The 26,422-nt window shown below is 39.1% G+C and overlaps 2 protein-coding genes across 2 annotated transcripts in view; one reads left to right on the plus strand and one right to left on the minus strand.

The window, feature by feature from the left end:
* Hasp (Hig-anchoring scaffold protein) overlaps positions 1 to 26,422 on the plus strand; it is a 1,448,565-nt gene that overhangs the window by 1,054,516 nt on the left and 367,627 nt on the right. The window lies entirely within an intron of this gene.
* The window catches only part of LOC136875390 (uncharacterized), a 127,357-nt gene that overhangs the window by 5,444 nt on the left and 95,491 nt on the right, over positions 1 to 26,422 (minus strand). The window contains exons 7-8 of the mRNA XM_067148942.2: positions 18,099 to 18,286; positions 6,654 to 6,829 (exon numbers count right to left, since the gene is read on the minus strand). Of these exons, the coding sequence (XP_067005043.2) occupies positions 6,654 to 6,829; positions 18,099 to 18,286 (364 nt within the window). The remainder of the gene's footprint in view (positions 1 to 6,653; positions 6,830 to 18,098; positions 18,287 to 26,422) is intronic.

The following is a 26,422-nucleotide window of genomic DNA, read 5'->3' on the forward strand; positions in this document are numbered from 1 at the left end:
AGCATTTAATGAAAATCGGTATGTAAAGTCGGAGAATAAGAAACTACAATTTATGGTTTACAAATCACAGAGTCGAAAGAAAACTAAAAGTGAAGGCCTACAATATAGAAAGCTCATAACATTGATCAACAATAACATTACATTGACCATTGTTTGTCGTGATGTGCTTTGTGTCTTCTGTTGCCCCTCACCTCCGGTAGATAGAATTACTGCTGCGTACAGAGTATTTTTATTTGATTTACGTTACACCGATATAGATAGGTTTTATGGCGACGATGGGATAGGAAAGGGGTAGGAGTGTCTTAGGCCTTAATTAAGGTACAGCCCCAGCATTTGACTGGTGTGAAAGTGGGAAACTATGGAATACCATCTTCAGCGCTGCTGACAATGGGGTTCGAATCCACTATCTCTCGGATGCAAGCTCACAGCTGCGCACCGCTAACCACACGGTCAACTCGCCCAGTCGTACAGAGTGTAACAGCCTGTCTGAATATTGATGGGAAGTAGCTGGGGAGTTAGATAACTTTCTTCTTTAGCATGCCATTCCCCTGGTTTATAAATTTTCTGATACAACTGGTACGTAACACACTGGATCATCATAGCATTCGGGCTATTCAATCCCTACTCTGAGGCACTGATTGGAATGAACAGTGTGCATATTTAACGGAATAATGGCAGATGAGTGTTCATGGTAATCTGCGGCCTGGTCATCCCAGCTCTGGAACTTTGGACTATTAGATTGGCACCGCAATCTAACCGCAGCTCTGTTCGTTAAAAGTGATAAAACGTGCTGCTTTCCATTTGATCGAGTATTTTATATGATAGCATTCATACTTACGTTTTTGTAATGACCTATGTTGATTTCAGGTTAGGAAAACCACAAAGTCAGTCTTTCTGAGAATCCCGTAGCGAAGCACGGGTACATCAGCTAGTCATGTCTATAAGTACGGGCCGTGAAAGCATCAATCGCAACATTGAAGACATGTTCCTTTTATTAATATTTCAGAAACACTCCCTGCTTCACATTTTATTTGATCTCATACAACTACGCTAATCTATTAGTGGAATATCTTGTCTGAGGTGGTGTTAAAATCTAAACGAGGTTCTCTCATCTCTAACTTGTGCTTAGAGACAAAATCGCTCTCAGATCTGTACTACTGCATACAAAAGATGAGATGTCTGGGTTCATATGACGTCACAGACGGCCAAGCGTGATACTTACCTCTTACTGGAAGCAGACGAAAATACTTTGTAAAGAGTGGAACGTAATATTATGTGCTTTTCTCCGCTCCAAAACTTATCACACGCAAAATAACTTTTAAAAAATTGAAGGTAAACGATTTGTAATTTGAAATTAATGTTTATGTTGTTTTTTTTTGCTAGGGGCTTTACGTCGCACCGACACAGATAGGTCTTATGGCGACGATGAGATAGGAAAGGCTTAGGAGTTGGAAGGAAGCGGCCGTGGCCTTAATTAAGGTACAGCCCCAGCATTTGCCTGGTGTGAAAATGGGAAACCACGGAAAACCATTTTCAGGGCTGCCGATAGTGGGATTCGAACCTACTATCTCCAGGATGCAAGCTCACAGCCGCGCGCCTCTACGCGCACGGCCAACTCGCCCGGTTTTATGTAAATTTACAATATGTAATTATTAAAATTGAAATAAGGGCAACAGTACATAAAATTTGCAATACAGTCCCTTTCTGTGCCGTTGTCCGTCTCCATGGCTAAATGGTTAGCGCACTGGCATTTGATCACAGGAGTCCAGGGTTCGATTCCGGGCAGGGTCGGGAATTTCAGCCATCATTGGTTAATTTCTCTGGCACGGGGGCTGGGTGCATGTGTCGTCTTCATCAACAATTCCTTCTCATCACGACGCGCAGGTCGCCTACGGGTGTCAAATCAAAAGAACTGCACGTGGCTAGCCGAACGTGTCCTCGGACACTCCCGGCACTAAAAGCCATACGACATTTCATTTCATTTCATATCATAACAACTGTATGCTTCTAAGACAGCAGGTGTGTACCCAGAACTGCATCTGATGAAATGAACGGCAAAGATAGGTTAGAGCTACAAAATATTGGTCTAGTGTTTAGGTCCTTCTAGTGACACTACCATTATAGGGACAAAGAAAATGGTGGAATGATTTGGTTTCAGGCTGTTTCTGTTTTAATTCTTCTATGTAAGTAAGAATACTCTTTGGGGACGGGTAGGTTGGTCCCTATCAAATATTGAGGAAGGATCTCTCCTCTCGGCTACTTCAGGTCTCTTAAAGCATTATTTTTCTATGATTCCAACGTCCGAATCGAATACAAAAACGCCACTGAAACAAATACACATTGTCAAGTTCTTGTTAATATTGTCGACTGTCAACAACAATGCATTATAAAGGCTTCCGGCGGCAAACGGAATTTTCACATATTCATTTCTTTGAGTTGTTGTACCAATTTGAATATCAGTACGCAATATTATATGTTGTTTTATACAAAATACTAATAAAAATTCAGTTATGCCTTTATATGCACAAACGCCAAGAATATGCGCGTATTCCGTATATATGCATTTATAGGCACTATAAAACTTAGCCATTCGATTCCAAATGTTATGAATCACCTTTATTTCTTAAAGGCATATTATATCTTGAATCAAACAAAACATGCAAATATGCAAATACGATTTACACATAACATACGCGATTTAAGCGTTACTATGAGCAGAATGTGCAGCAGTCTGTGGGAAGACTGTTGATAAGTGCGCCTCGTGAAACAAGGTCGAGCTGCATGGTAGTAATCAACGTGCAGTAAGACTTGTTTCGCTTGCTAGAGGCATCGCAACAAGATGCGCATCCTCCTCGACCATTTTTGGCTCATTCTCCTTCTTATCATCAACACCCTACATTTAACTGTAGAAGAGAGACCCAACCTGTACAATATCCTATAGTCAATAATATTCAATAAAATCAAGCCATATACCGTATATAATGGTAGAAATTAAAATAATAATGTGGATAACAGAAATAGGAGGCTAGAAAAGACATGAAACGCACAAAAGTAGAAGAACCACCGCATCTTCTAATAAAGCTGTTTTCACACAGATAGGTTTTCATCTGCATCAATTTTTTCTCCTTTCCCGACGTGCTAGTTTCTGCTTCGCTGTTCTTCATGAGGACGGACTTCAACATCAATCATGAACAGGGTGCTTTACTGACCAAAGAAATTGAGATTAAGAACCGTTGGAATTTGTAGTCCGAAAACCATCTAAATGAGACGTGTCCATCTCAAAAAGAGAAATAAGTGTGAAACAACATAAGAACCTATAGCGGAAGTGACTAATGCGGGGATAGTGAGAAAGGTGTACATGATCTAAGGTAGGTATGCAAACAGACCCCATAAAATTCCTGCAAAGTTTTAAAAAATGTGCGGTCATGAAGGAAAGTTTGGCTCCAAGAGTTGTTCGGCAAGCCACTGGATGGTATCCTCCTCTCCAATCTGTTCTTTGAGATCTTCCTTGTACCAATTTTTAAAAGTAAATGTCAGAGAACCTGGAAATTATCGCGGAAAATAGTGATAACCACATACATTAATGATACAGGAACGCGTACTGAATTCAAGATCTGGATCCACGTTGTCCAGTGTGGATTTGCCAGAGGAAAATCATTCACTGATGCAATTCAGATCGTGCGGATCATTACTGAAAAGGCCAGGGAATGGAAATCACGGTTCCACGCTGTGTTCATTGATCTGGAAAACGCTTATGATCGAGTTTCCAAGAATTTGGCTTGGAGTGCATTGTGGAACCAAAAGGTTATTGAGTGAGCGGTAAATGCCGCTTCAGCAACAAATATCAAGAGCAGTGTTGGAGTACCTCGTAGTTTCGATGTGAATGTAAGAGTTTACCAGGCTCAGTCTCACCCCATTGTTATTCAGTATGGTCATTCAATATCATACCGCACATCTGGTGAAGGATCTTACATGGAGCATTCTGTGAGCAGACGTCGCTTCGTTGCACTGATTAGTAAAACGAGAGATCAATTGGAAGAGGTAGAAGGATGGATACTGTTACTTAAAACAAGTGAACTGCGAGTAAGCAGAACGTTAACTGGGTACATATTCGCTGACTTCACAAATCCATCACAAATCAGTCCAAAATGCACAATTTTTCTTGCTGATGAGCCTCTAAGAAGGGTGGGAGAATGTATGTAGCTTGATTCTGTGTTCATCACCCAGCTGACAGCAGATGCTGACGGAAAATACCGAATCAGTGACTTCTGTCACTGGAGCACTGTTTGAGAAAGAAAGCTGACTAAAGTGAAAGGAACGATCTATAGGTCAGTTGTGAGACCCGCAGTGACATACAGTGCCAAGACATGGGAAAGGTTAGCCAGACACAATCACCAAATTCATATTACTGAAATGAGATACTGAATTGGTCACTGGGTGCGACCATCCAAGATCGGGAGAAGAATGAACATGTACGAGGGTCAGTGGGCTTCGCTTTTATCACAGAGGAAAATACTGACCAACTGAAATGGTATTGTCATGTCCACCGAAGAAATAGAAACCATCTGTTTCATCGAGCCTTGAGAAACGAACAACCACCAGCCTGTAAAAAAATGACTAAATGCTACGTGGGAAAGATCTTGGGAAGATCTCAAGAAACAACATATTCCAGAATAGCTGGTACAGCAACGAAGAGACCTTCTCATTCGCTGACTCCGAATTCAAGGGAGCAGCTGTAAGGTCAATGGCATTTTACGGCAAGGAGAGAAGAAGAAGAAGAAGAAGAAGAAGAAGCGATTAGCAGCAATTTTTCTAGGCTTGAAGTTTTTCTGAGTATCCAAATTATTGTTAACATCAAACCGTGAGAACGTCTTGAGAGAGTTTTCGAATTGTTAACGTATTAAAGAAATCGAAGTGTAACTTCGCGCAAAGTGAGGCATACAGATGAAAGTAGATAGGAAGTACTGAACGACTTCCAGGCACCGTAGAAACTTCAGGGTATTAAAAGTATTAGGGGAGTAAGGATACATCATTGATCCCCAAAAGAAGCCCCAGTGAAGTGATTCCATTGGGTGACAGTTGTTTCTGAGAAGAGTGTACCTGAGAGGAATTTTCCATGCGCTCATTCTCTTTTTGAACGATTGTACATACATACATACATACATACATACATATCATTACTTGCCAAGGTTGCCAGACGTCCAGAATTTTACCGGACAGTGTCATATTCGTGGTAAATTTTCCGCGTACCGGACAGTTCCTATCCGGGACGGCAATTGTCCCGTATTTTGAACCCCGAGAAAAATACGGCAGTGTTTCCACCTCTGATAAGTACCAAGAGCTTTATTCTTTCTTTCAACGAGGATAGATTTCTTCACTCCTTGGTTTCTTTATCTGATGTGAGTTCGTAGATTTTTGAAATTGTCTTTCATTTTACTGTTTTCAGTTATCGGTTTGTTCATCCTGGCGAATAAGGTGCGCAATAGCGGACAGCTACCTGAGGTAGTCCGAGTCCACAGCATGTTCGTGTGAAATTGTCAGCTGTGAGAAATATGTTCTGTTGAATTGATTAGGCCTGAGCTGTTCATTTCTGTAAGTTTTTCTTCAATGTTATGCAGAGATTTATATGAAAGGAGGAATGACCAAAAAAAAAAAAACTGTTAACTGCATTTCAGAGAAATGAAAATATATTGAAATTGGAAGAACTGGTATGAATAATTAAATAAACTATGTTTTCGTATTTGCTTTACGTCTCAGCGACAGAGGCAGGTCTTACGGTAACGATGTGATAGAAAAGATCTAGGACTGGAATTGACCTTGGCCTTAAGACAGGCTACAGCCTGGTGTAAAATGGAAAATCACGAAAACCATCTTTAGGGCTGCCGACAGTGGGTTTCGAACCCATCGTCTCCCGAATACACGCGCATAGTTACATGACCCAAACCAGGGCCTCTCAAACGCCCAAAATCTCACGCGTGCAAACTGAGGCGCAGAGGTCCTGTGCACATTGCATCGGTCCCACTCGGCTCCGTTGGGACCAGCGCATCGTCTCGGGGCGACTCGGCTAAGCTCGGCAAAACTAGGCTCGGATTGGAAGCGCTACGGAGCAAGTGAGGAAGAGGGAGACAGGCGGAGCGAGCGAGACAAGCGTGGGAAAAGAGAGGGACAGCGCTATTGCTCCAAATCGAGGAGTGGGGGTTTACACTCTGGTCAACCAAGCGAAGTCGTCTTTTGCACCGTGCACAGTGCTATGCACTGGTGCATGCACCTTGAGAGGCCCTGACCCAAACCGCGCAGACAACTTCCTCGGTATTGTAAGTTTCACTCTGTGTATAAACGTTAAGGCATGCATTAATAAACTGCACTATGATGTCAACAATAATTATTATAATTATAATAAGCGTATCATTTTGAAACGAAGTTTATAACTGGTAGAATACGAACCCGTTGATTTCCTCGATCGCACATCTGTCCCGTATTTTGATTTCAGGTGTCTGACAACCCTGATACATACATACATACATACATACATACATACATACATACATACATACATACATACATACAGTACATACATACATCTTCATTATAGACCGTCGTAATGCGTCTTTAAACAGATGTCGCCACCACCACCACTAGAATGAAGTACTGACCTTAATCCTAAAGACGGACGTCAAACCATTGCAGTTGCCATTCTGGTGCCAACTCCAGTCGGGATAGGGTTGTAAAAGGGGGCCGTCAACTTGGCGAGGGTTGGCCACTGTAGCGAGAGTAACAGAAGTACCATTCGAGAAATTCGGGAGAGTCACAAATGTTCTTCCTCTCCTGTCTGGAACAAACGTAGCCTCTAAATTCACATAAGCGGAAACAGCTACAAAATATGGAAGTATGGAAAATCGGATTATGATAGACTATACACATATATTTCAAAGCTAAAACATACAATAGCGCTTCAAACATCGAGATAACAAGAGCCACACTGTTTTTCCACCCGTCAGTGCAGTAAAATAGAGACTCCGACTCGTAATGCAGCACTTTCTACCTTTACATTCGCATAGGTACCAGACACCATATTTCCCGTAGCACTTCCGTTGTACCTACAGGCCCCGATTTCAAGTAGTTAGCGCCCTGGGCAAACAATCTTTAGCCGCCTCCACCCCCCACCGCTCGTTTTTCTGTTCCTCTAAAAAGTAATTGTTTTCAAATTAAAGATTACAGTTTTCAAGATTGTGAGTCTTTTTACGAATATCAAAGGAAACGCTATGTAACCAACACTACTTGAGTTAGAATCATGAAACGGTTCACACTGATTTAAAATACATTGTTCTTACCTTAATTTACATAAAATATTTTTGAAAAAATTCCATACAGTATGCTTTCCCAGTTGACTGTGAATACAACAACCAATCTCTTAAAACAACGTCTCCATTAGGAAGAGTACTCTTATGTTTGACACAATGTTCTTTTACCATCATTGTAAGTTCACAGAGATTTCGAAAAATCCACCCTTACGTTCTTCTTTTGGTCAATGGTTATTAATATTCTCAACTACTGAATTTAACTTGACATTCCAGGTAGCAAGATCATCTATAGAAGATTAGGTAGGTTACCTCAGGTTGTGATTGTGAAATAGTTCCAAACGGCTGCTGGACAACTTCAGGCTCATCGTTCAATTTAATACTACCACAGGGCTGATCAATCTGTATATCTAGGCCTTGTAAGTCTTCTTGTGTAAAGTTAAATGGGACCGATGAAGAAGTCGAAGCTTTTGTTAAGTCATCTTGGCATTCCGATTCCGAAGTTGGATTTGAGTGAGTCAAAGTAAGGAACTTTCCCATTTTAGACATTTTCTTAAGTAGTTCAAATTCGTCACTCTGCGTTTTACCAGGGCGGTTTTTTGTATTTTTTTTGTATTTTACTCTTTCTTAAATACTGAAAAACATTACACGAGACAGTGAGTTGGCTAGGTGAGGTTATCACGTTGATGGTGAGCGGATGTAAACAACAATACGCACACGAACCGTCACGAGCCAATGACAGACAGGGCTGTCTAGTACACGGTTGCCAAGCCACCAACTACAATTGCCCACCCAGCACCTGCAAGAGTTAAATAATACCTTTCTTATTGTCTGCGGTTATTAAATTTTCTTCATAAAATTTAAATATATAGATTAAATTTAGGTTTTAAAGTGAGAATAGTTTAAATTGTTTTATATAGGCTATAAAATAATTGGAATAATTTGTGGAAAGTAAAAGTAATTTGAGTGTAATGAATTTAAGACGTAATTCACCCAGGCCATAACTACTCGATCCGCCGGCCGCCACCCCTCAAAAACTGGCGCCCTGGGCAAATGCCCAGTCCGCCCATTTGTAAATCGGGGCCTGTGCACCTATCAAGAAAGAAACTAGTTCTTTAAATAATTAATATAATACCGGTAGCATTGTACATTTAATTAAAGAAAATGAAAAGACTTCAAGAGAATAAATAAGGGAGGTTATTTCGCTGAAAAGATAGTTAACGGTCTTTCATTGTTAGTGATTAATGCTGCTCGTCGAATTACAATATCCCTTTATTGACAAACAGTCCAGCCCAGTAAATCAATTTATTCGAAAAATTCTACATTTTTGCAGTTTATGTCTCACGCATATTTTCGAGAAAAGTCATTGGGTCCCTATTTTAGAACTTTCCATTCCATTTGAGATTGCAGCATCTCCTCTATTTCCAATAATTCGTTTTCGATATTTCAGCAATTAAGGAAAGTTTTAATTTCTGTTCGCGCGTGGATGGAAAAAGAAAAAACTTGTCTAAGTATCAAGTATTTAGTTTTAACTCCAGTTCTATTGTTGAAGTTAACCTGTGATAATTAAGACCTTTATGTTTTCTTATATATATAAATGATATGTGTAAAGAAGTCGGATCAGAGTTAAGGCTCTTTGCAGATGATGTTATTCTGTACAGAGTAATAAATAAGTTACAAGATTGTGAGCAACTGCAAAATGACCTCGATAATGTTGTGAGATGGACGGTGGGCAATTGTATGATGATAAACTGGGTTAAAAGTCAGGTTGTGAGTTTCACAAATAGGAAAAGTCCTCTCAGTTTTAATTACTGCGTTGATGGGGTGAACAGTGGCGGCTCGTGACAAAACTTCTAGGGGGTTCACAACAACATTTTTGTTCACGTCTCAAATCAGCAAGAAAGTAACTTAGGTATATAAATCACTTCACTAAAAGTTCCTTTTACGATTCCATTTTCACAAATAATATGGTAGGACCCCTGTAACCGAGGATAAATTTCATACTAGATTAATCTATTAATGTAGAACGAAAGTAAAATTCATAATAAATTTACTACACTGCGAATATTGAAGGTTCCGAGCACCATTCTTAGTTTTTAAATATCACGAAATTCACCTGGGAGTTAGTGCAGAACAAAACCAAACCCCATGGCCTACCAAGCGACCGCTGGTCAGCCCGGTGACCTGCAGATTATGAGGTGTCGTGTGGTCAGCACGACGAATCCACTCGGCCGTTATCCTTGGCTTTCTAGACCGGGGCCGCCATCTCACCGTCAGATAGCTCCTCATTTGTAATCACGTAGGCTGAGTGGACCTCGAACCAGCCCTCAAATCCAGGTAAAAATCCCTGACCTGGCCAGGAATCGAACCCGGGGCATCAGGGTAAGAGGCAGGCGCGCTACTCCTACACCACGGGGCCGGCTGTGTTAGTATAGAACAAAAGTAAAATTCATAATAAATTTACTGCACTGCGATCATTGAAGGATGCGAGCATTATTCTTGATTTTTAAATAGCACGAAGTTCACCTGGGTATGACGAGAAGCGTAGAAATAATGTGTACCGCATTTACCAGTCGATTTTTTAAAATAATCGTTTCCGAATTGACCCAATAGTCTCCACGTTATCTCGGTTAATCAGGGTTCTACTGTATCACATGTTAATTATTCTCGCCTTGGAAATTATAGACAACACTAGCATAGGGAATTCAATACACGCGTTTTTGTGTGCATGAGAATTTTCATGTTTATTTATTTTTGTACTCAAATGAGCAATGTCTGTGCACCCAGCTGAATTCCATACACTTCTTTCTTTGCTGAACAATAAACAGGGCAAGCAAAAAAACACATCCCTAGGTCTACATCCACAGAGCCACTTGCGTGTTTCGTACACCTCTCTCTTAAACTTACTCCTATACTCGCGTTTGTCAGTTTTTGTAACTTTTTCGATAATCAAATCTAGTCTGTCTGGTCCAAGCCTTTTAATCTCTAACTTCACCTGATAGGTTAATATTTCGTTGGTTAAAATTACGTGAACTGAATTAATTTCCTCTTACGCAAAGAATACCATGGTTACAAACCATACAAACTGAGAAGCAAAACACAACACTCAAATAAATTTCACTTGAAGAGATTTTCCAGTCACAAGGTAAAGCAGACTTCTTCCCGTGATTACAAACACCTGTTCACAACGAGCTAGAAAATGCCTATTCAGAATTACTAGCGAAATCTGCCGGTAATGTAATGCAATAGTAGCTCCTGGGAGGCAATGGGTAACCGCAATAGGGGAGTTGGCGGACCCTTGTGGTCAACTGTAACACTGCCACTGGTTTGAGGGTAGCTCTAGACGGCAAGGCACATACCTTAACCGTGCTCCTCGCTAATGGGAATATCAGTGCATAAACCATGACGTCATCTGCTTTGCGCATGCGTATAGTCTTCAGCACAATAGCGAATTACCCAGTGTACTCGCTGCAGTGACAGTCAAAACGAACAACTGTCGGTGTAACGGAGCTTCGATATAAGTCGAATGCTTTCGATCGATTGCCGAAATCAGGTTGAAAGAAAGGCAAGTTTTAAATTATCGATGAATGATTAAAAATGTATTCAAACTGAGTGTTCACGTGCTCATGTGCTCCTGAGAGCCCACCGCCACTGGGCGTGAAAGTTCCTTTTGGGGATCATTGTAAGTACCTAGGTGTTAATATAAGAAAAGACCTTCATTGGGGTAATCACATAAATATGATTGTTAATAAAGGGTACAGATCTCTGCATATGGTTATGAGGGTGTTCAGGGGTTGTAGTAAGGATGTAAAGGAGAGGGCATATAAGTCTCTGGTAAGACCACAACTAGAGTATGGTTCCAGTGTATGGGACCCTCACCAGGATTACTTATTTCAAGAACTGGAAAATATCAAAAGAAAAGCAGCTCGATTTTTTCTGGGTGATTTTCGACAAAAGAGTAGCGTTACAAAAATGTTGCAAAGTTCGGGCTGGAAAGACTTGAGAGAAAGGAGACGACCTGCTCGATTAAGTGGTATGTTCCAAGCTGTCAGTTGAGAGATGGCGTGGGAGGACATTAGTAGACGTTCAAGAGGACAAATTGGGGCAAATATTCGTTTATAGGAAGGGGAGTTAGGGATTGGAATAACTTACCAAGGGAGATGTTCAATAAAATTATCCAATTTCTTTGCGATCATTTAAGAAAAGGCTAGGAAAACAACAGATAGGGAATCTGTCACCTGGGCGACTGCCCTAAATGCAGATCAGTAGTGATTGATTGATTGATTGATTGATTGATTGATTGATTGATTGATTGATTGATTGATTGATTGATTGATGATTGATTGATTGATTGATTGATTGATTGATTGATTGATTGATTGATTGATTGATTGATTGATTGATTGATTGATTGATTGATTGATTGATTGATTGTACAACAAACTAGTTCATCAAGGATCAATCAATCAATCAATCAATCACTACTGATCTGCATTTAGGGCAGTCAGGAGAAATTGAAGGAAATTACTAGGAAATTGAATCTAGCAAAGAAATCAGCTAAGTATAACATGATGGCAAGCATAATTGGCAGTCAACAAATATTAGTGAAAAATGGAAGGGTATGTATAGATAGAAAGACATTCCAGGAATCATTAATGGACAAGGGGAGAGTGTATGGGAGGATCTTCAAAAGGCAGAAGTATTCAGTCAGCAGTGTGTAAATATTGTTGTTAACAAGGACAATGGCCAGATAGAGGAGGTGACTAATACTAAAGAAGTATCAAAATTTACCTATGATAACAATGAAATTTTACAGGAAGATACAAAAGTTGAAAACTAGAAAAGCGGCTGGAATTTACAAGGTATCGGGGGATATACTATATTTCGTAATCCGGTCGTTGGTTAAAGAGTTTCGACTGATATAGTAAATGTTATGTGTATTGAATACTAGAACAATAGACAAACGAAGTTACGATCAAGGTGAGAAATAAGTAATTTACTAATATTAAAGTAATGAAGTGATTAGGTTTATTATAGAGTTTAACTAGCTGATGTACCCGTGCTTCGCTACGGGATTCTCTTTGTGGTTTTCCTAACTACGGTTAACTTAGGAAGTAACAAAACGTCAATAGGAATGTAGGGATTAAAAGTAATGTTATCATATAAAATACTCGCTCAAATTAAAAATCACACATATTCTCACTTTTAACGAACAGTACTACGATGCCGATCTAACAGTCCAAAGTTCCAGTGCTGGAATGAACAGGTCCCAGACAGCCGTGAACACTCCTCTGCCATTGTTCCGTTAAATATACACACTGCTCATTCCAATCATTGCCTCGGGGTAGGAATTGAATAGCTCGAATGTTATGATGAACCAGTTTGTTACGTACCAGTAGTATCAGAAAATTTATGAACCAGAGGAATGGCATTATAAAGAAGAAAGTTATCTACCTCCCCAGCTACTTCCCGCCAATATGCAGGCAGACTGTTATCTAACTCCCCAGCTACTTCCCGCCAATATTCAGGCAGGCTGTTATACTCGGTACGACCGGACGAGTTGGCCGTGCGGTTAGGGCGCGCAGCTGTGGGAGTTGGATCGTAGAGGTAGTGGGTTCGAAAACCACTGTCGAGAGCCCTGAAGATGGTTTTCCGTGGTCTCCCATTTTCACACCAGGCAAATGCTGGGGCTATACCGTAATTAACGCCAGGGCCGCTTCCTTTCCACTCCTAGTCCTTTCATATCCCATCGTCGCCATAATACCTATACACATTTTTTTAAAAACTCGGTATACAGCAGTAATCCCATCTATCGGACATGACTGGCAACAGACGACACAAAGCACATCACAACAAACAATGGTCAATGTAATGTTATTGTTGTTCAATGTTATGAGCTTCCCGTATTGTAGGTCTTCACATTTAGTTTTTTTTTTTCTTTTTTTTTTTCAACTCTGCGATATTAGGGGGTCTTACGAAATTCTTTATAGCATAGACTGTAGTTCCTTATTCCTCGACTTTACATAACGATTTTCATTCAGTTCTGTTTACCCATTTTCTCGTGACTTGGCGCTAATACATGGGCGCCCGCAGGATCTTTTCCAGGGGGGGGGGGGCACATTAACAATTTTCTTGAATATAAAAACCAATATAACGTCAGCAACATTAAATTGTTTACAGAAACTTCCAGTTATAACATATGCTAGATGACTGTCAGTAATTTCAGTTTAAGAAATCATCTAATAATAATTAAACAATTGAACATCAACATCTTTAGAATTCCAGGGGGGGGGCAAGTGTCCCCCCTTGCCCCCCCCCCCTTGCGGGCGCCCATGCGCTAATATGCACTTAGCAACAAAAATCCAAATTCATGAATATCTCTGTTATCATGGCCGGTACGGTAAGAATGTATAAGACATAAATGATCGGAAATTTATTTAGTAATGTAGTACGGTATTTGTCAATAGGACCACTAATAACACAAATATTTGAGAATAACTTTTTAGGCCTTCTCCTAAACTACCATTCCACTCAGCGTCAATAAAATGGTTTATGACCTAGATTGTAGCAACTTATTTCCTGACTTTAAATACTGATTTTCATTAAGATAGGACCACTAATAACACACATATTTGTGAATTACATTTTAGGCCTTCCCCTAAACTGCCATTTCTTTCAGTGTGAATAAGATTTTTTATAATCTAGATTGTAACGACTTATTTCCCAACTTTGCATACCGATTTTCATTAAGATAGAACCACTAATAACACAAATATTTGAGAATTAAATTCTAGGCCTTCCCCTAAACTACCATTTCTCTCAGCGTGAATAAAATTATTTATAGCCTAAATTGTAGTGGTTTATTCCAGGACACTATATACCAATTTTGATTAAATTCTCTTCATCCGTTTTCTCGTGATGCGTGTACAGACAGACAGAAATTACGGAAAATTGAAAGGTGCATTTCCTTGCTACTATGGACACGACCGATACAGAAATACCATCCTTTTTAAATTCTGATCAATGTACAGACAAAACTCTTATTTCCTATATACATATATATATATATAGATGAGGTGTGGTGTAGCTTTTGTATTTGAAGTCTTAGTAGTTAGATCAATAGATGTTAGATCCATATTTTTGGTAAGGGATATATGGGATATAATACCATATCTGAAGTACTTATTTGATTATTGTTTGCATGAAGGAGCTATACCAAATGAATGGAAATTTGCTGCAGTAGCCCCTGTGTATGAAGGAATGGGTGATAGACATAAAGCTGAAAATTACAGGCCAGTCAGTTCGAGATGCATTGCATGTTAGCTTTGAGAAAGCGTTCTTCCTGATTATATTAGACATGTTTGCGAAATTAATAACTGGTTCGACAGCAGGCAGTTCGGGTTTAGGAAAGATTATTCCTGCGAAGCTCAACTTGTAGGATTCCAGCAATATATAGCAGATGTCATGGATTCAGGAGATTAAATGGACTGTACCGCGATTGACCTATCTAAAGCATTTGATAGGTTAGATCATGGGAGACTACTGACAAAAATTAGTGCAATTGGATTTGACAAAAGAGTGTGATTGAATGGGTGGCTCTGTTTCTAGAAAATAGAACTCAGAGAATTAGTGTATGCGAAGCTTTATCTGACCCTGTAATAATTAAGAGGGGAATTCCTCAAGACAGTATTATTGGACCTTTATGTTTTCTTATATATATAAATGATATGAGTAAAGGAATGGAATCAGAGATAAGGCGTTTTGCAGATGATGTTATTCTGTACAGAGTAATAAATAAGTTACAAGATTGTGAGCAACTGCAGAATGACCTCGATAATGTGAGAATGACAGTAGGCAATGGTATGATGATAAACGGAGTTAAACGTCAGGTTGTGAGTTTCACAAATAGGAAAAGTCCTCTCAGTTTTAATTACTGCGTTGATGGGCTGGAAGTTCCTTTTGGGGATCATTGTAAGTACCTGGGTGTTAATATAAGGAAAGATCTTCATTGGGGAAATCACATAAATATGATTGTAAATAAAGGACACAGATCTCTGCACATGGTTAAGAGGGTATTTGTGGGCTGTAGTAAGGATGTAAAGGAGAGTACATATACGTCTCTGGTAAGATCCCAACTAGAGAATGGTTCCAGTGTGTGGGATCCTCATCAGGATTACTTGATTCAAGAACTGGGAAAAACCCGAAGAAAAGCAGCTCGATTTGTTCTGGGTGATTTCCAACAAAAGAGTAGCGTTACAAAAATGTTGCAAAGTTTGGGCTGGGAAGACCCGGGAGAAAGGAGACGAGCTGCTCGACTGAGTGGTATGTTCCGAGCTGTCAGCGGAGAAATGGCGTGGAATGACATTAGTAAACGAATAAGTTTGAGTGGTGTCTTTAAAAGTAGGAAAGATCACCATATGAAGATAAAGCTTGGATTTAAGAGGATAAATGGGGCAAATATTCCTTTATAGGAAGGGAAGTTACGGATTGGAATAACTTACCAAGGGAGATGTTCAGTAAATGTCCAATTTCTTTGCAATCATTTAAGGAAAGGCTAGGAAAACAACAGATATGGAATCTGCCACCTGGGCGATAGCTCTAAATGCAGATCTGGATTGATTGATTGATTGATTGATTGATTGATTGATTGATTGATTGATTGATTGATTGATTGATTGATTGGTTGGTTGATTGATTGATTGGTTGATTGATTGATTGATTGATTGATTGATTGATTGATTGATTGATTGATTGATTGATTGATTGATTGATTGATTGATTGATTGATTGATTGATTGATTGATTGATTAATATTACTGAGAGATTCAGTGACGTAAGAATAAATACGACTGAGCTCAAATATAACTGTTGTATGCAGACGATGTCGTGACGTCTGCTTAATCATGCAGTGAAGTTAAAGGTAACCTTGAAAGATAATGATAACTACTGTAGTGGCACGTTTTCTGAAGGGCAGGACTATCTGCTAGGAAAATTCCTACCTATAAGAGGATATTTTAAGGCCTTGGAGTCTGTTATACAAAATGCCTGCACAGGAGTTAGCTTATGATGACCATAGCACTGGAAAAGAAACTGGAGGTTTCTTCTTCTGGCCCGTCTTCACACAGAAGGTTGACGACCATTATGGAGTTGTGTTCCTTGTGTTAGAGTTGCCGTGACGTGGATACGAACCACTGCCCGATGTTCCGCACCCACGATAATCTTCTGTCTCCTCGTCCACATTTCCCTCCTATCTTACCTTCTTCGATCGATATTACATCTAGTTGTACTTGTAGTTTCGGGTGATGTGACGGAAATAGACTGCTTTCTTGCGTGGGTAGAACTTCACATGTGTACCTCATTGTTGATGTCTAGCCATGGCTTCTTGAACGTTCTGCGATATATCCTCATATTGAAGACCTGCAGTCAGTTCATTGACGGAAGACTTTAGTTTCCATCCTTGAACAACTTAACGCAGCACCGGTAACAGAAAACACTTCATGACACGTCAACGAGTTTCGAATCGGAAATCACGGCTACACAGGAGATGCTTAAATTTATGAAACACACTTTTAGTTTTGATTTCTACATCCAGATTCCATTTTCCTTTCAATGATGATTTGTTGCTTGCTTAGAGGTCATGGAAGTCGGAATGTTGTGGAAAAAGAGTAAGAAACGGTGGTATGATGAAATGAAATGAAATGGCGTATGGCTTTTAGTGCCGGGAGTGTCCGAGGACAAGTTCGGCTCGCCAGATGCAGGTCTTTTGATTTGTTACCCGTAGGCGACCTGCGCGTCCTGATGAGGATGAAATGATGATGGAGACGACACATACACCCAGCCCCCATGCCAAAGGAATTAATCAATCATGGTTAAAATTCCCGACTCTGCCGGGAACTGAACCCGGGACCCTATGACCTAAAGCCAGTACGCTAACCATTTAGCCATGGGACCGGATGCATACTTTCCAAGTGATACGTATCAACAGCAATTTTCATTTTATTATAAAGTTGTATGCTCCAGTCAGGGCACTGAGCATGGTACATAAGCTTTCAAGGGGACTGAATAAATTACATGTTTATGCTTTCGTATGGGGTGTATTGCGTCTTCTGAAAAATATGGGAAGATCACTGTGAAAAGCCGTCAATAGCCATTTCTTTCACGCATTAAAATACGCTCACCCGACCCGCAGCCTAGGGTAGTGAGCCTGACTCTTACCCCGGTCTAGGAAGAATTCGTTACACTGACCACACGTCACCGCATAATCTGCAGGTCTTAGCGCTTAGCAGCAGCCGCTTCTTAGTCCAAGGCTCTTGACGCTTGTAGCACCATGGTGTACGAAATGCTCAATAATAATAATAATAATAATAATAATAATAATAATAATAATAATAATAATAATAATAATAATAATAATAATAATAATAATGTTATTGGCTTTACGTCCCACTAACTACTTTTACGGTTTTCGGAGACGCCGAGGTGCCGGAATTTAGTCTCACAGGAGTTATTTTACATGCCAGTAAATCTACCGACACGAAGCTGACATATTTGAGCACTTTCAAATACCACCAGCATGAGCCAGGATCGAACCTGCCAAGTTGGTGTCAGAAGGCCAGCGCCTCAGCCGTCTGAGCCACTCAGTCCGGCAATAATAATTTACGAGTGGACCAATTTTCGAGAAACTCACTCGAATAAAGGCAGAGATATTGATTTCCTTTTTCTGTAATATACATTTGCTAGTGTATGAAATACCTTAATTTCACAGAGATTAGTATTAGGTTATCCAAAAAGGTAACTTACCTTTGTCTACGTCCAGTATGACTCCAGTATTTGGCTGATAACTGCCATTAGCTGTCAGCTCCCTCTTAGCGTCTTCGCTGGGGAAGATGAAATCTGGTGATTTCCATCTGTACTCTACTTCCATTGTTCCCAGCACGCAAGCTGTACTCAGCATCAGCAGCAGAAGTTTTAAAAATCCACGAGCCATTCTGAAATAATAATAATTGTCATTGTGAATGTATTTTTATAACAAAATGTGTATAGTTTTCAGTATCCCATAATTTGAAGTAAAAAAACAAACATTTTATCACTAAATTTGGATTTCTTTCACTCCTTCCGGCGTTTAAATTGTACTTATTAAATTAAATATTAACCAATTTGCATTTTCATAATTGTCTTCGAGAATGAATTGCAATTATGGAATTCATTCATATTCTCCACTTGCAATTAAATTGTAATTTTTAAGAGATGCCATGGTGTCGGAATTTTGCACAACGGGTGTTCTTTGACGAGCTAAAATCAAATCAATCACTACTGATCTGCATTTAGGGCAGTCACCCAGGTGGCAGATTCCCTATCTGTTGTTTACTAGCCTTTTCTTAAATGATCGCAAAGAAATTGGAAAATTATTGAACATTTCCCTTGATAAGTTATTCCAATCAATAACTCCCCTTCCTATAAACGAATATTTGCCCCAATTTGTCCTCTTGAATTCCAACTTTATCTTCATATTGTGATCTTTCCTACTTTTATAAACGCCATTCATACTTACTCGTCTACTAATGTCATTCCACGCCATCTCTCCGCTGACAGCTCGGAACATACCACTTAGTCGAGCAGCTCTTCTTCTTTCTCTCAATTCTTCCCAACCCAAACATTGCAACATTTTTGTAACGCTACTCTTTCGTCGGAAATCACCCAGAACAAATCGAGCTGCTTTTCTTTGGATTTTTTCCAGTTCTTGAATCGGGTAATCCTGGTGAGGGTCCCATACACTGGAACCATATTCTAGTTGGGGTCTTACCAGAGACTTATATGCAATCTCCTTTACATCCTTACTACAACCCCTAAACACCCTCAAACCATGTGCAGAGATCTGTACCCTTTATTTACAATCCCATTTATGTGATTACCCCAATGAAGATCTTTCCTTATATTAACACCTAGATACTTACAATGATCCCCAAAAGGAACTTTCACCCCATCAACGCAGTAATTAAAACTGAGAGGACTTTTTCTATTTGTGAACCTAACAACCTGACTTTTAACCCCGTTTATCAACATACCATTGCCTGCTGTCCATCTCACAACATTTTCGAGGTCACGTTGCAGTTGCTCACAATCTTGTAACTTATTTATCACTCTATAAAGAATAACATCATCCGCAAAAAGCCTTACCTCCGATTCTACTTCTTTGCACATATCATTGATATATATAAGAAAACATAAAGGTCCAATAATACTGCCTTGAGGAATTTCCCTCTTAATTATTACAGGGTCAGATAAAGCTTCGCCTACTCTAATTCTGTGAGTTCTATTTTCTAGAAATATAGACACCCATTCAGTCACTCTTTTATCTAGTCCAGTTGCACTCATTTTTGCCAGTATTCTTCCATGATCTACCCTATCATATGCCTTAGATAGGTCAATCGCAATACAGTCCATTTGGCCTCCTGAATCCAGGATATCTGCTATATTTTGCTGAAATCCTACAAGCTGAATTTCAGTCGAATAACCTTCCTAAACCCAAACTGCCTTCTGTCAAACCAGTTATTAATTTTGCAAACATGTCTAATATAATTAGAAAGAATGCTTTCCCAAAGCTTACATGCAACGCATCTCGAACTGACACTGACTGGCCTGTAATTTTCAGCTTTATGTCTATCACCCTTACCTTTATACGCAGGGGCTACTATAGCAACTCTCCATTCATTTGGTATAGCTCCTTCAACCAAACAATACTAAAATAAAAATTTCAGATATGCTACTATATCCCAACCCATTGCCTTTAGTATATCCCCAGAAATCTTATCAATTCCAGCTGCTTTTCTAGTTTTCAACGTTTGTATCTTACTGTAAATGGCATTGTTATCATGGTAAATTTTAATACTTCTTTAGTATTAATCACGTCCCCTAACTGGACATTATCCTTGTAACCAACAATCTTTACATACTGCTGACTGAATACTTCTGCCTTTTGAAGATCCTCGCATACACACTCCCATTGTTCATTAATGATTCCTGGAATGTCTTTCTTTGAACCTGTTTCTGCCTTAAAGTACCTATACATACCCTTCCACTTTTCACTAAAATTTGTATGACCACCAATTATGCTTGCCATCATGTTATCCTTAGCTAACTTCTTTGCTAGATTCAATTTCCTAGTAAGTTCCTTCAATTTCTCCTTACTTCCACAGCTATTTCTAACTCTATTTCTTTCCAGTCTGCACCTCCTTCTTAGTCTCTTTACTTCTCTGTTATAATATAGTGGATCTTTACCATTCCTTACCACCTTTAAAGGAACAAACCTATTTTGACATTCCTCAACAATTGCTTTAAACCCATCCCAGAGTCTGTTTACATTTTTATTTACCATTTTCCAGCGATCATAGTTTTTAAAAACTCCCTCATGCCTGTTTTATCAGCCATATGGTACTGTCTAATAGTCCTAATTTTAATACCTTCCTTTCTTTCACATTTATTTTTAAACACGTCAAAAACAGCTTCATCTATTACTTCGGTTTCTCTACAGAGCTCATCTTGTTTTATCAGCACCACATCTAAAATATTTTTCCCTCTAGTTGGTTCCATCACTTTCTGAATCAGCTGCCCTTCCCATATTAACTTATTTGCCATTTGTTGGTCATGCTTCCTGGCGTTCGCATTACCTTCCAATTGACATTTGGTAAATTGAGATCACCTGCTACTATCACATTCCTTTCCATATCATTTACAACATAGCTGATTATCTTATCAAATAATTCTGAATCAGCGTCAGCGCTACCCTTTCCCGGTCTGTACACTCCAAATACATCAAGTTGCCTTAGAGAAGAGCCTTACACCCAGAATTTCATGTTTTTCATCCTTAACTTTTTCGTAGCTTACAAATTCTTCTTTCACCAGAATGAATACTTCCCCTCCTACCATTCCTATCTTATCTCTACGATACACACTCCAGTTCCGTGAGAATATTTCTGCATCCATTATATCATTTCTCAGCCATGATTCAACTCCTACTACAATATCTGGTAAGTATATATCTATTAAGTTACTTAATTCGATTCCTTTGTTTACAATGCTTCTACAGTTGAGCACTAACAATTTTATGTCATCCCTACTTGATTTCCAGTTCGCTTGATTTCCCTGTTCGCTTAACAATATGAAGATAAAGTTGGAATTCAAGAGGACAAACTGGGGCAAATATTCATTTATAGGAAGGGGAGTTAGGGATTGGAATAACTTACCAAGCGAGATGTTCAATAAATTTCCAATTTCTTTGAAATCATTTAGGAAAAGGCTAGGAAAACAACAAATAGGGAATCTGCCACCTGGGCGACTGCCCTAAATGCAGATCAGTATTGATTGATTGATTGATTGATTGATTGAACACCGCTCCCTAGGCCACCCCGTTTCCCTGAATGTACTTGTCTCCTACCCACCCACTAGGATCTAGAAATCTCACTCCCAGTTTCCCACATAACCACTCCATACTCTCATTTAAATCCCCAATCACCTTCCAGTCAGTATTCCACTGATAACAATCTTCGCTTCCTTAAACTTCATCCGTGCTGCATTTACCAGATCCCACACATCCCCAACTATGTTGGTACTTATACCTGCTTGCCTTACGTTGTTGCTACCAACGTGAAACACTACCACCTTCTCCTTTTCCTCTTCCTTCTCTTCTACTTTCCTCAACATCTGCCTGAACCTAATTCCTGGATAACACTCTACCCTGGTTCCCTTTCCTCCACGCACTTTCCCCCCCAGACCAGAGCCTCAACCCTACCCACCTCATTTGATCCCGTCCCCTCCTGGTCAGCCCTATCTTCTCTCACTGCAGTAGAAGCTACTTCCTCCTCCCTTTTCTCCCTCCCATGGGTTCCACCTGTCTTTTCCTTTCCACTACATTTCCCTTTCCTACTTTTTCCCTTCCTCCTACTTCCACACATCTCAACAACAGTTCCCTGTTCCTCATCTTCCCTCGGTTGTTCTACCTGTAGTGACTCGTACCGATTTCTAACAGACACCTGTCCTGTATTCTAATCCTGAACAGAGCCCTTAGCCTGCAATCTCCTTCACCTTAAAATATTAGACCACCTGTCTTCTACAATTCCCCCATTTCCTTCCCATCCCTCCTTTACACCTACTGTATCCTGTACATTATTTGAGGAAGGCCTACTTTCCTTCCTGTCCTCTGAGAGAATCCTAATTATCTTCCTCAAACTCTCCAGCTCCTCCCTCATACTCCTTAATGCCTGGCCACACCCACAGTTCCTACAGTTGCACTGCTTAGCCATTATTTACGGAATATTGGGAAGTAAAGGAAAAATAAAATAACTTATTCTGTGCAAATAAAAAATAAAGGAAAGAAATATTGCCTATAAAAATGAAAGGAAAGAAATATTGTCTAGGATAGTTCACAAAAATCACACAACAACACGGTAATTAATATAAGCTACTACTACACTACAATACTACTTAGTTGTACGAATTTTTTTCTACAACATCCTAACAGAATGAAACTTGCTGTTAATTACTGAAAACCGAAAGTAATACACAAGAATTAGGTCTAGACAATTCTAAACTTCAGTTAAGTCTGCCCTAATTACTGCAACAGAATTCTAGTAAGAGAGTTAATACAGATACCACAGATACTATAGACACTACAGATACTATACTACAAAAATATTTCACAGTAATAGAATAAACACACTCATTTATATTAAGATACCTACTATAATACACTGCAATGATTTTAAACTACGTTCAGACGTATCCTAATTATAATACAACAGGTTATTATTAAGCACAAATAGAAATGAAAATTGCAATTAGGCCTAAAGTTTGAAATTCGCAAGAACTACCGTACTCAAGGATTACCAGCAAAGTTAAACGCGTAAGCAGAAGATTATTTCTTTAGTATAACTTTATCCTACTATGCTCTAATAGAAATGAAACCTTGCGTTTGGTTAAATGCTTAAGTACCGGTATCGAAAGGATTGCCGTACACAAAGAAAAACACGAATATAACAGGCAAGATACTATCTAATATACCTTATCTTCACTACAATTCTCAACTGAAACGTGGTTATGTGATTATTACAGCTGGTGGATTACTATTATTTTCCCTACTCCACGGGACGGAGAATAAAAGTGTCCTTAATTAGGCCTACTGAAAAATACGAGGTTGTCTACAATAATCTCTCAAAAATATTTCTGTCAGAACTACTACTCCAGGAACTTGAATTGCAATTACTGGAATATATTAACTTTATTTTTAATATTATCTAACCTCTCATAAATACTGAAAGATCGAGGGAGCGCAATATAAATTACGGATACTTTAACTACCTACTCAGAACTACAAACGATTGGAATACAAGATCAGCTGATTTTTATTTATATTTACCTGACTACACTACGCCCTTTGTTCACGGCTGTAGCCAACAATGCAATATTTGAATATGAAGAGCGACAATAATCAATAACAATACAACGAATGTTAACTATTACCATGTAATCTCTTTAACTTCTTTTTAAATGGAAGTTTACAGGCGTATCGTGTTTTTAATGTACGGTAGTAAATTATTACCTTCGCGATAGTTTGAACGGATATCTATACGAAATACCGGAGAAATTGCGGCAGAAGTTACGGTACTATTCCTTATGATAATCTGTCTTTGTAAGTATTATGCCAACGAACCTACAGATATTTACAAATATTTTTAAAGTTAATATTATTACCTAAAGTATTTCCTAAACCTAAATTCGAAACAATGTACACCTAGCTAGCCTGCTTAACCTAGAAAACGTAATTTACTGAAGACCAACTGAATTACTTGTTATAAAATTTAAATAAATATCACTACTCCCAATTTCTACCAACAAGCACTAAACACCAATATATAAACAGCACTAAATGAATCAGAAATACACAAAATTAAGCTATTTTAATATGTTTTAACTACTTTATCACTACAATAACGCAAGAGCTCTCTCAACAGCCAACCGTTCTCAAGCGCATCCAACAATGATCCCTAATTATAAAGGTGTTTTTGCATTTTAGCACGCCCTTTGGGCCCCCAATCACCGACAACGTGCCTCAGGATCGAAACTACTACCTTGGAACATACGACAATAACTAACTCACAGCATCTCTGAGGTCGATGATATTATTATTATTATTATTATTATTATTATTATTATTATTATTATTATTATTATTATTATTATTATTATTATTATTATTATTATTATGTCTGCATAGTATGAATAATAACTAACATTTTTCAAATTGATTAAAAACAGAATATTGTAGCAATGACTAATTTAGTGATTGTTGTGCTCTTGGTGTACACCTATTGCAGGAAATTTAGTTTCTTTTTCTTTTAATACGAAATGAGTTACATGTTCCAGTTTCGTATTTCCTACCTGGTATTCAGTCCTCCTGAGTTTCTTCCTTACTGACTAAAGACTTGGAAATGCTCATTTTCATATCACATTCACTCTACCGCTTTTCAACGTCTAAGATAGGGATGGCAAACCTTTTCGGACTAGCGAGTCAGTTAACGTCGTGTCTATTATTTTCCATTGTCTAGTATGCCCTAGGTTATTTCCCTTTAAAAATCATTATGAAATCCCCTCCTGAGACTCCTTTAGGTATTAAATTGCATTATATATAAAACCATTCGAGTGAATATTTCATGATTTTATTTTTCAAACATCATTGAAAATTGCATTTTGAAAACAGGTTAATTTTAAAAATTAAGATATATTTTTTAATTTAATAAAGATTAGCGGCGAAGCCTGTCATACTCATCTGGGCCAATGATTAATAACTAACAGATGAAATGATAGTGAAGAGTGTTGCTGGAGTAAAAAGTGACAGGGAAAACCGGAGTACCCGGAGATAAACCTGCCCCGCTTCTGCTTTTTCCAGAACAAATTTCACATGGAGTGACCTGGATTTGAACCATGGAACTCAGTGGTGAGAGGCCGGCGTGCTGCCGCCTGAGCCACGGAGACTCGGATTTAACCTAATAAAATTTGTAAAAATTAATGAAAGAGAACTAACAGTAACATACTTCTTCATTAAAACGTAACGGTAAAATATGTTAGTAGGTTGTGTGGCGTGTGACACAAATCGTGTTTGCATGTCACCTAATGGCACGCGTGTCATAGTTTCGCCATCCCTGGTCTAAGAGATTAGATTGCGGGCTTTCAGCATAGCCTGTAGCTCACCTGGTGGTCATGACCGTTAAAACGTAATGTCTCTATGGTCTGGCACCATCGTTAGCCGATTCGAGTCCCGTTCGTGAAAAAAAAAAAAAGAAATCACCAATAGAATGTTGGCCGGCATGGCAGGAGAGGGAGGTGGAGGTATATAATTTCTAATTTAGATTGCCTGCCAAAAGCCTAGGTTCAGTACCAAATTTCTCCACTGTCTTCGTATGACGCCATTAACGATGCAAGCAGATATCCGTTAGACCAGTGGTTCTCAAACTGTAGTACGCGAACAGCCTTCAGGGAAAAATGAAGAAAAAATTTGAAATATGGAAATAAATAAGGACAAAGTTAAATATGTATATATGGAGCGACGTTTTGCTTGAAAGTTTCACCTGGACTACGACACATCAGAAAACTGTGTCACGCCATGCAAGCACACCCATCCCATTGGAATTTTGATACTTCGGAATGTCAGAATTACAGAATTAAATTCGAAAATGTTCATCGTTATTTATTAATTTGATATTGAGGCTAAAATGTAAGGTTTTGTGAAACTTTCATAATGTTACGTGCCAGCCCCATGGTAGCTCCTTTCGGTATTTCCAGGAAGGACCTGGTGACTCAGACGACCTGGAATCTCCCACCCGGCGTGTGGGGTGGGGCCGTCCTTTCCATGTATTGTTCTCGGCGGCTGGCTTACCTGTGAGTAGAGGCGGCAAACTATCGATAGTAATCGCCATCGATATTTTCCGATATTATGAGCTCTACTATCGAGAGTAATCGATAGTTTTCAAAAAGTGGAACGAATCATATCATTATGCATGAAAATAGGACCTTCACTGAACACAATCCACACAAAAATTCAGTAGAAATTACAACTATTTCATGCTATGTAA

This window comes from Anabrus simplex, chromosome 6 (genome assembly GCF_040414725.1).
Source record: "Anabrus simplex isolate iqAnaSimp1 chromosome 6, ASM4041472v1, whole genome shotgun sequence".
NCBI classification, from domain to species: Eukaryota; Metazoa; Arthropoda; class Insecta; order Orthoptera; family Tettigoniidae; genus Anabrus; species Anabrus simplex.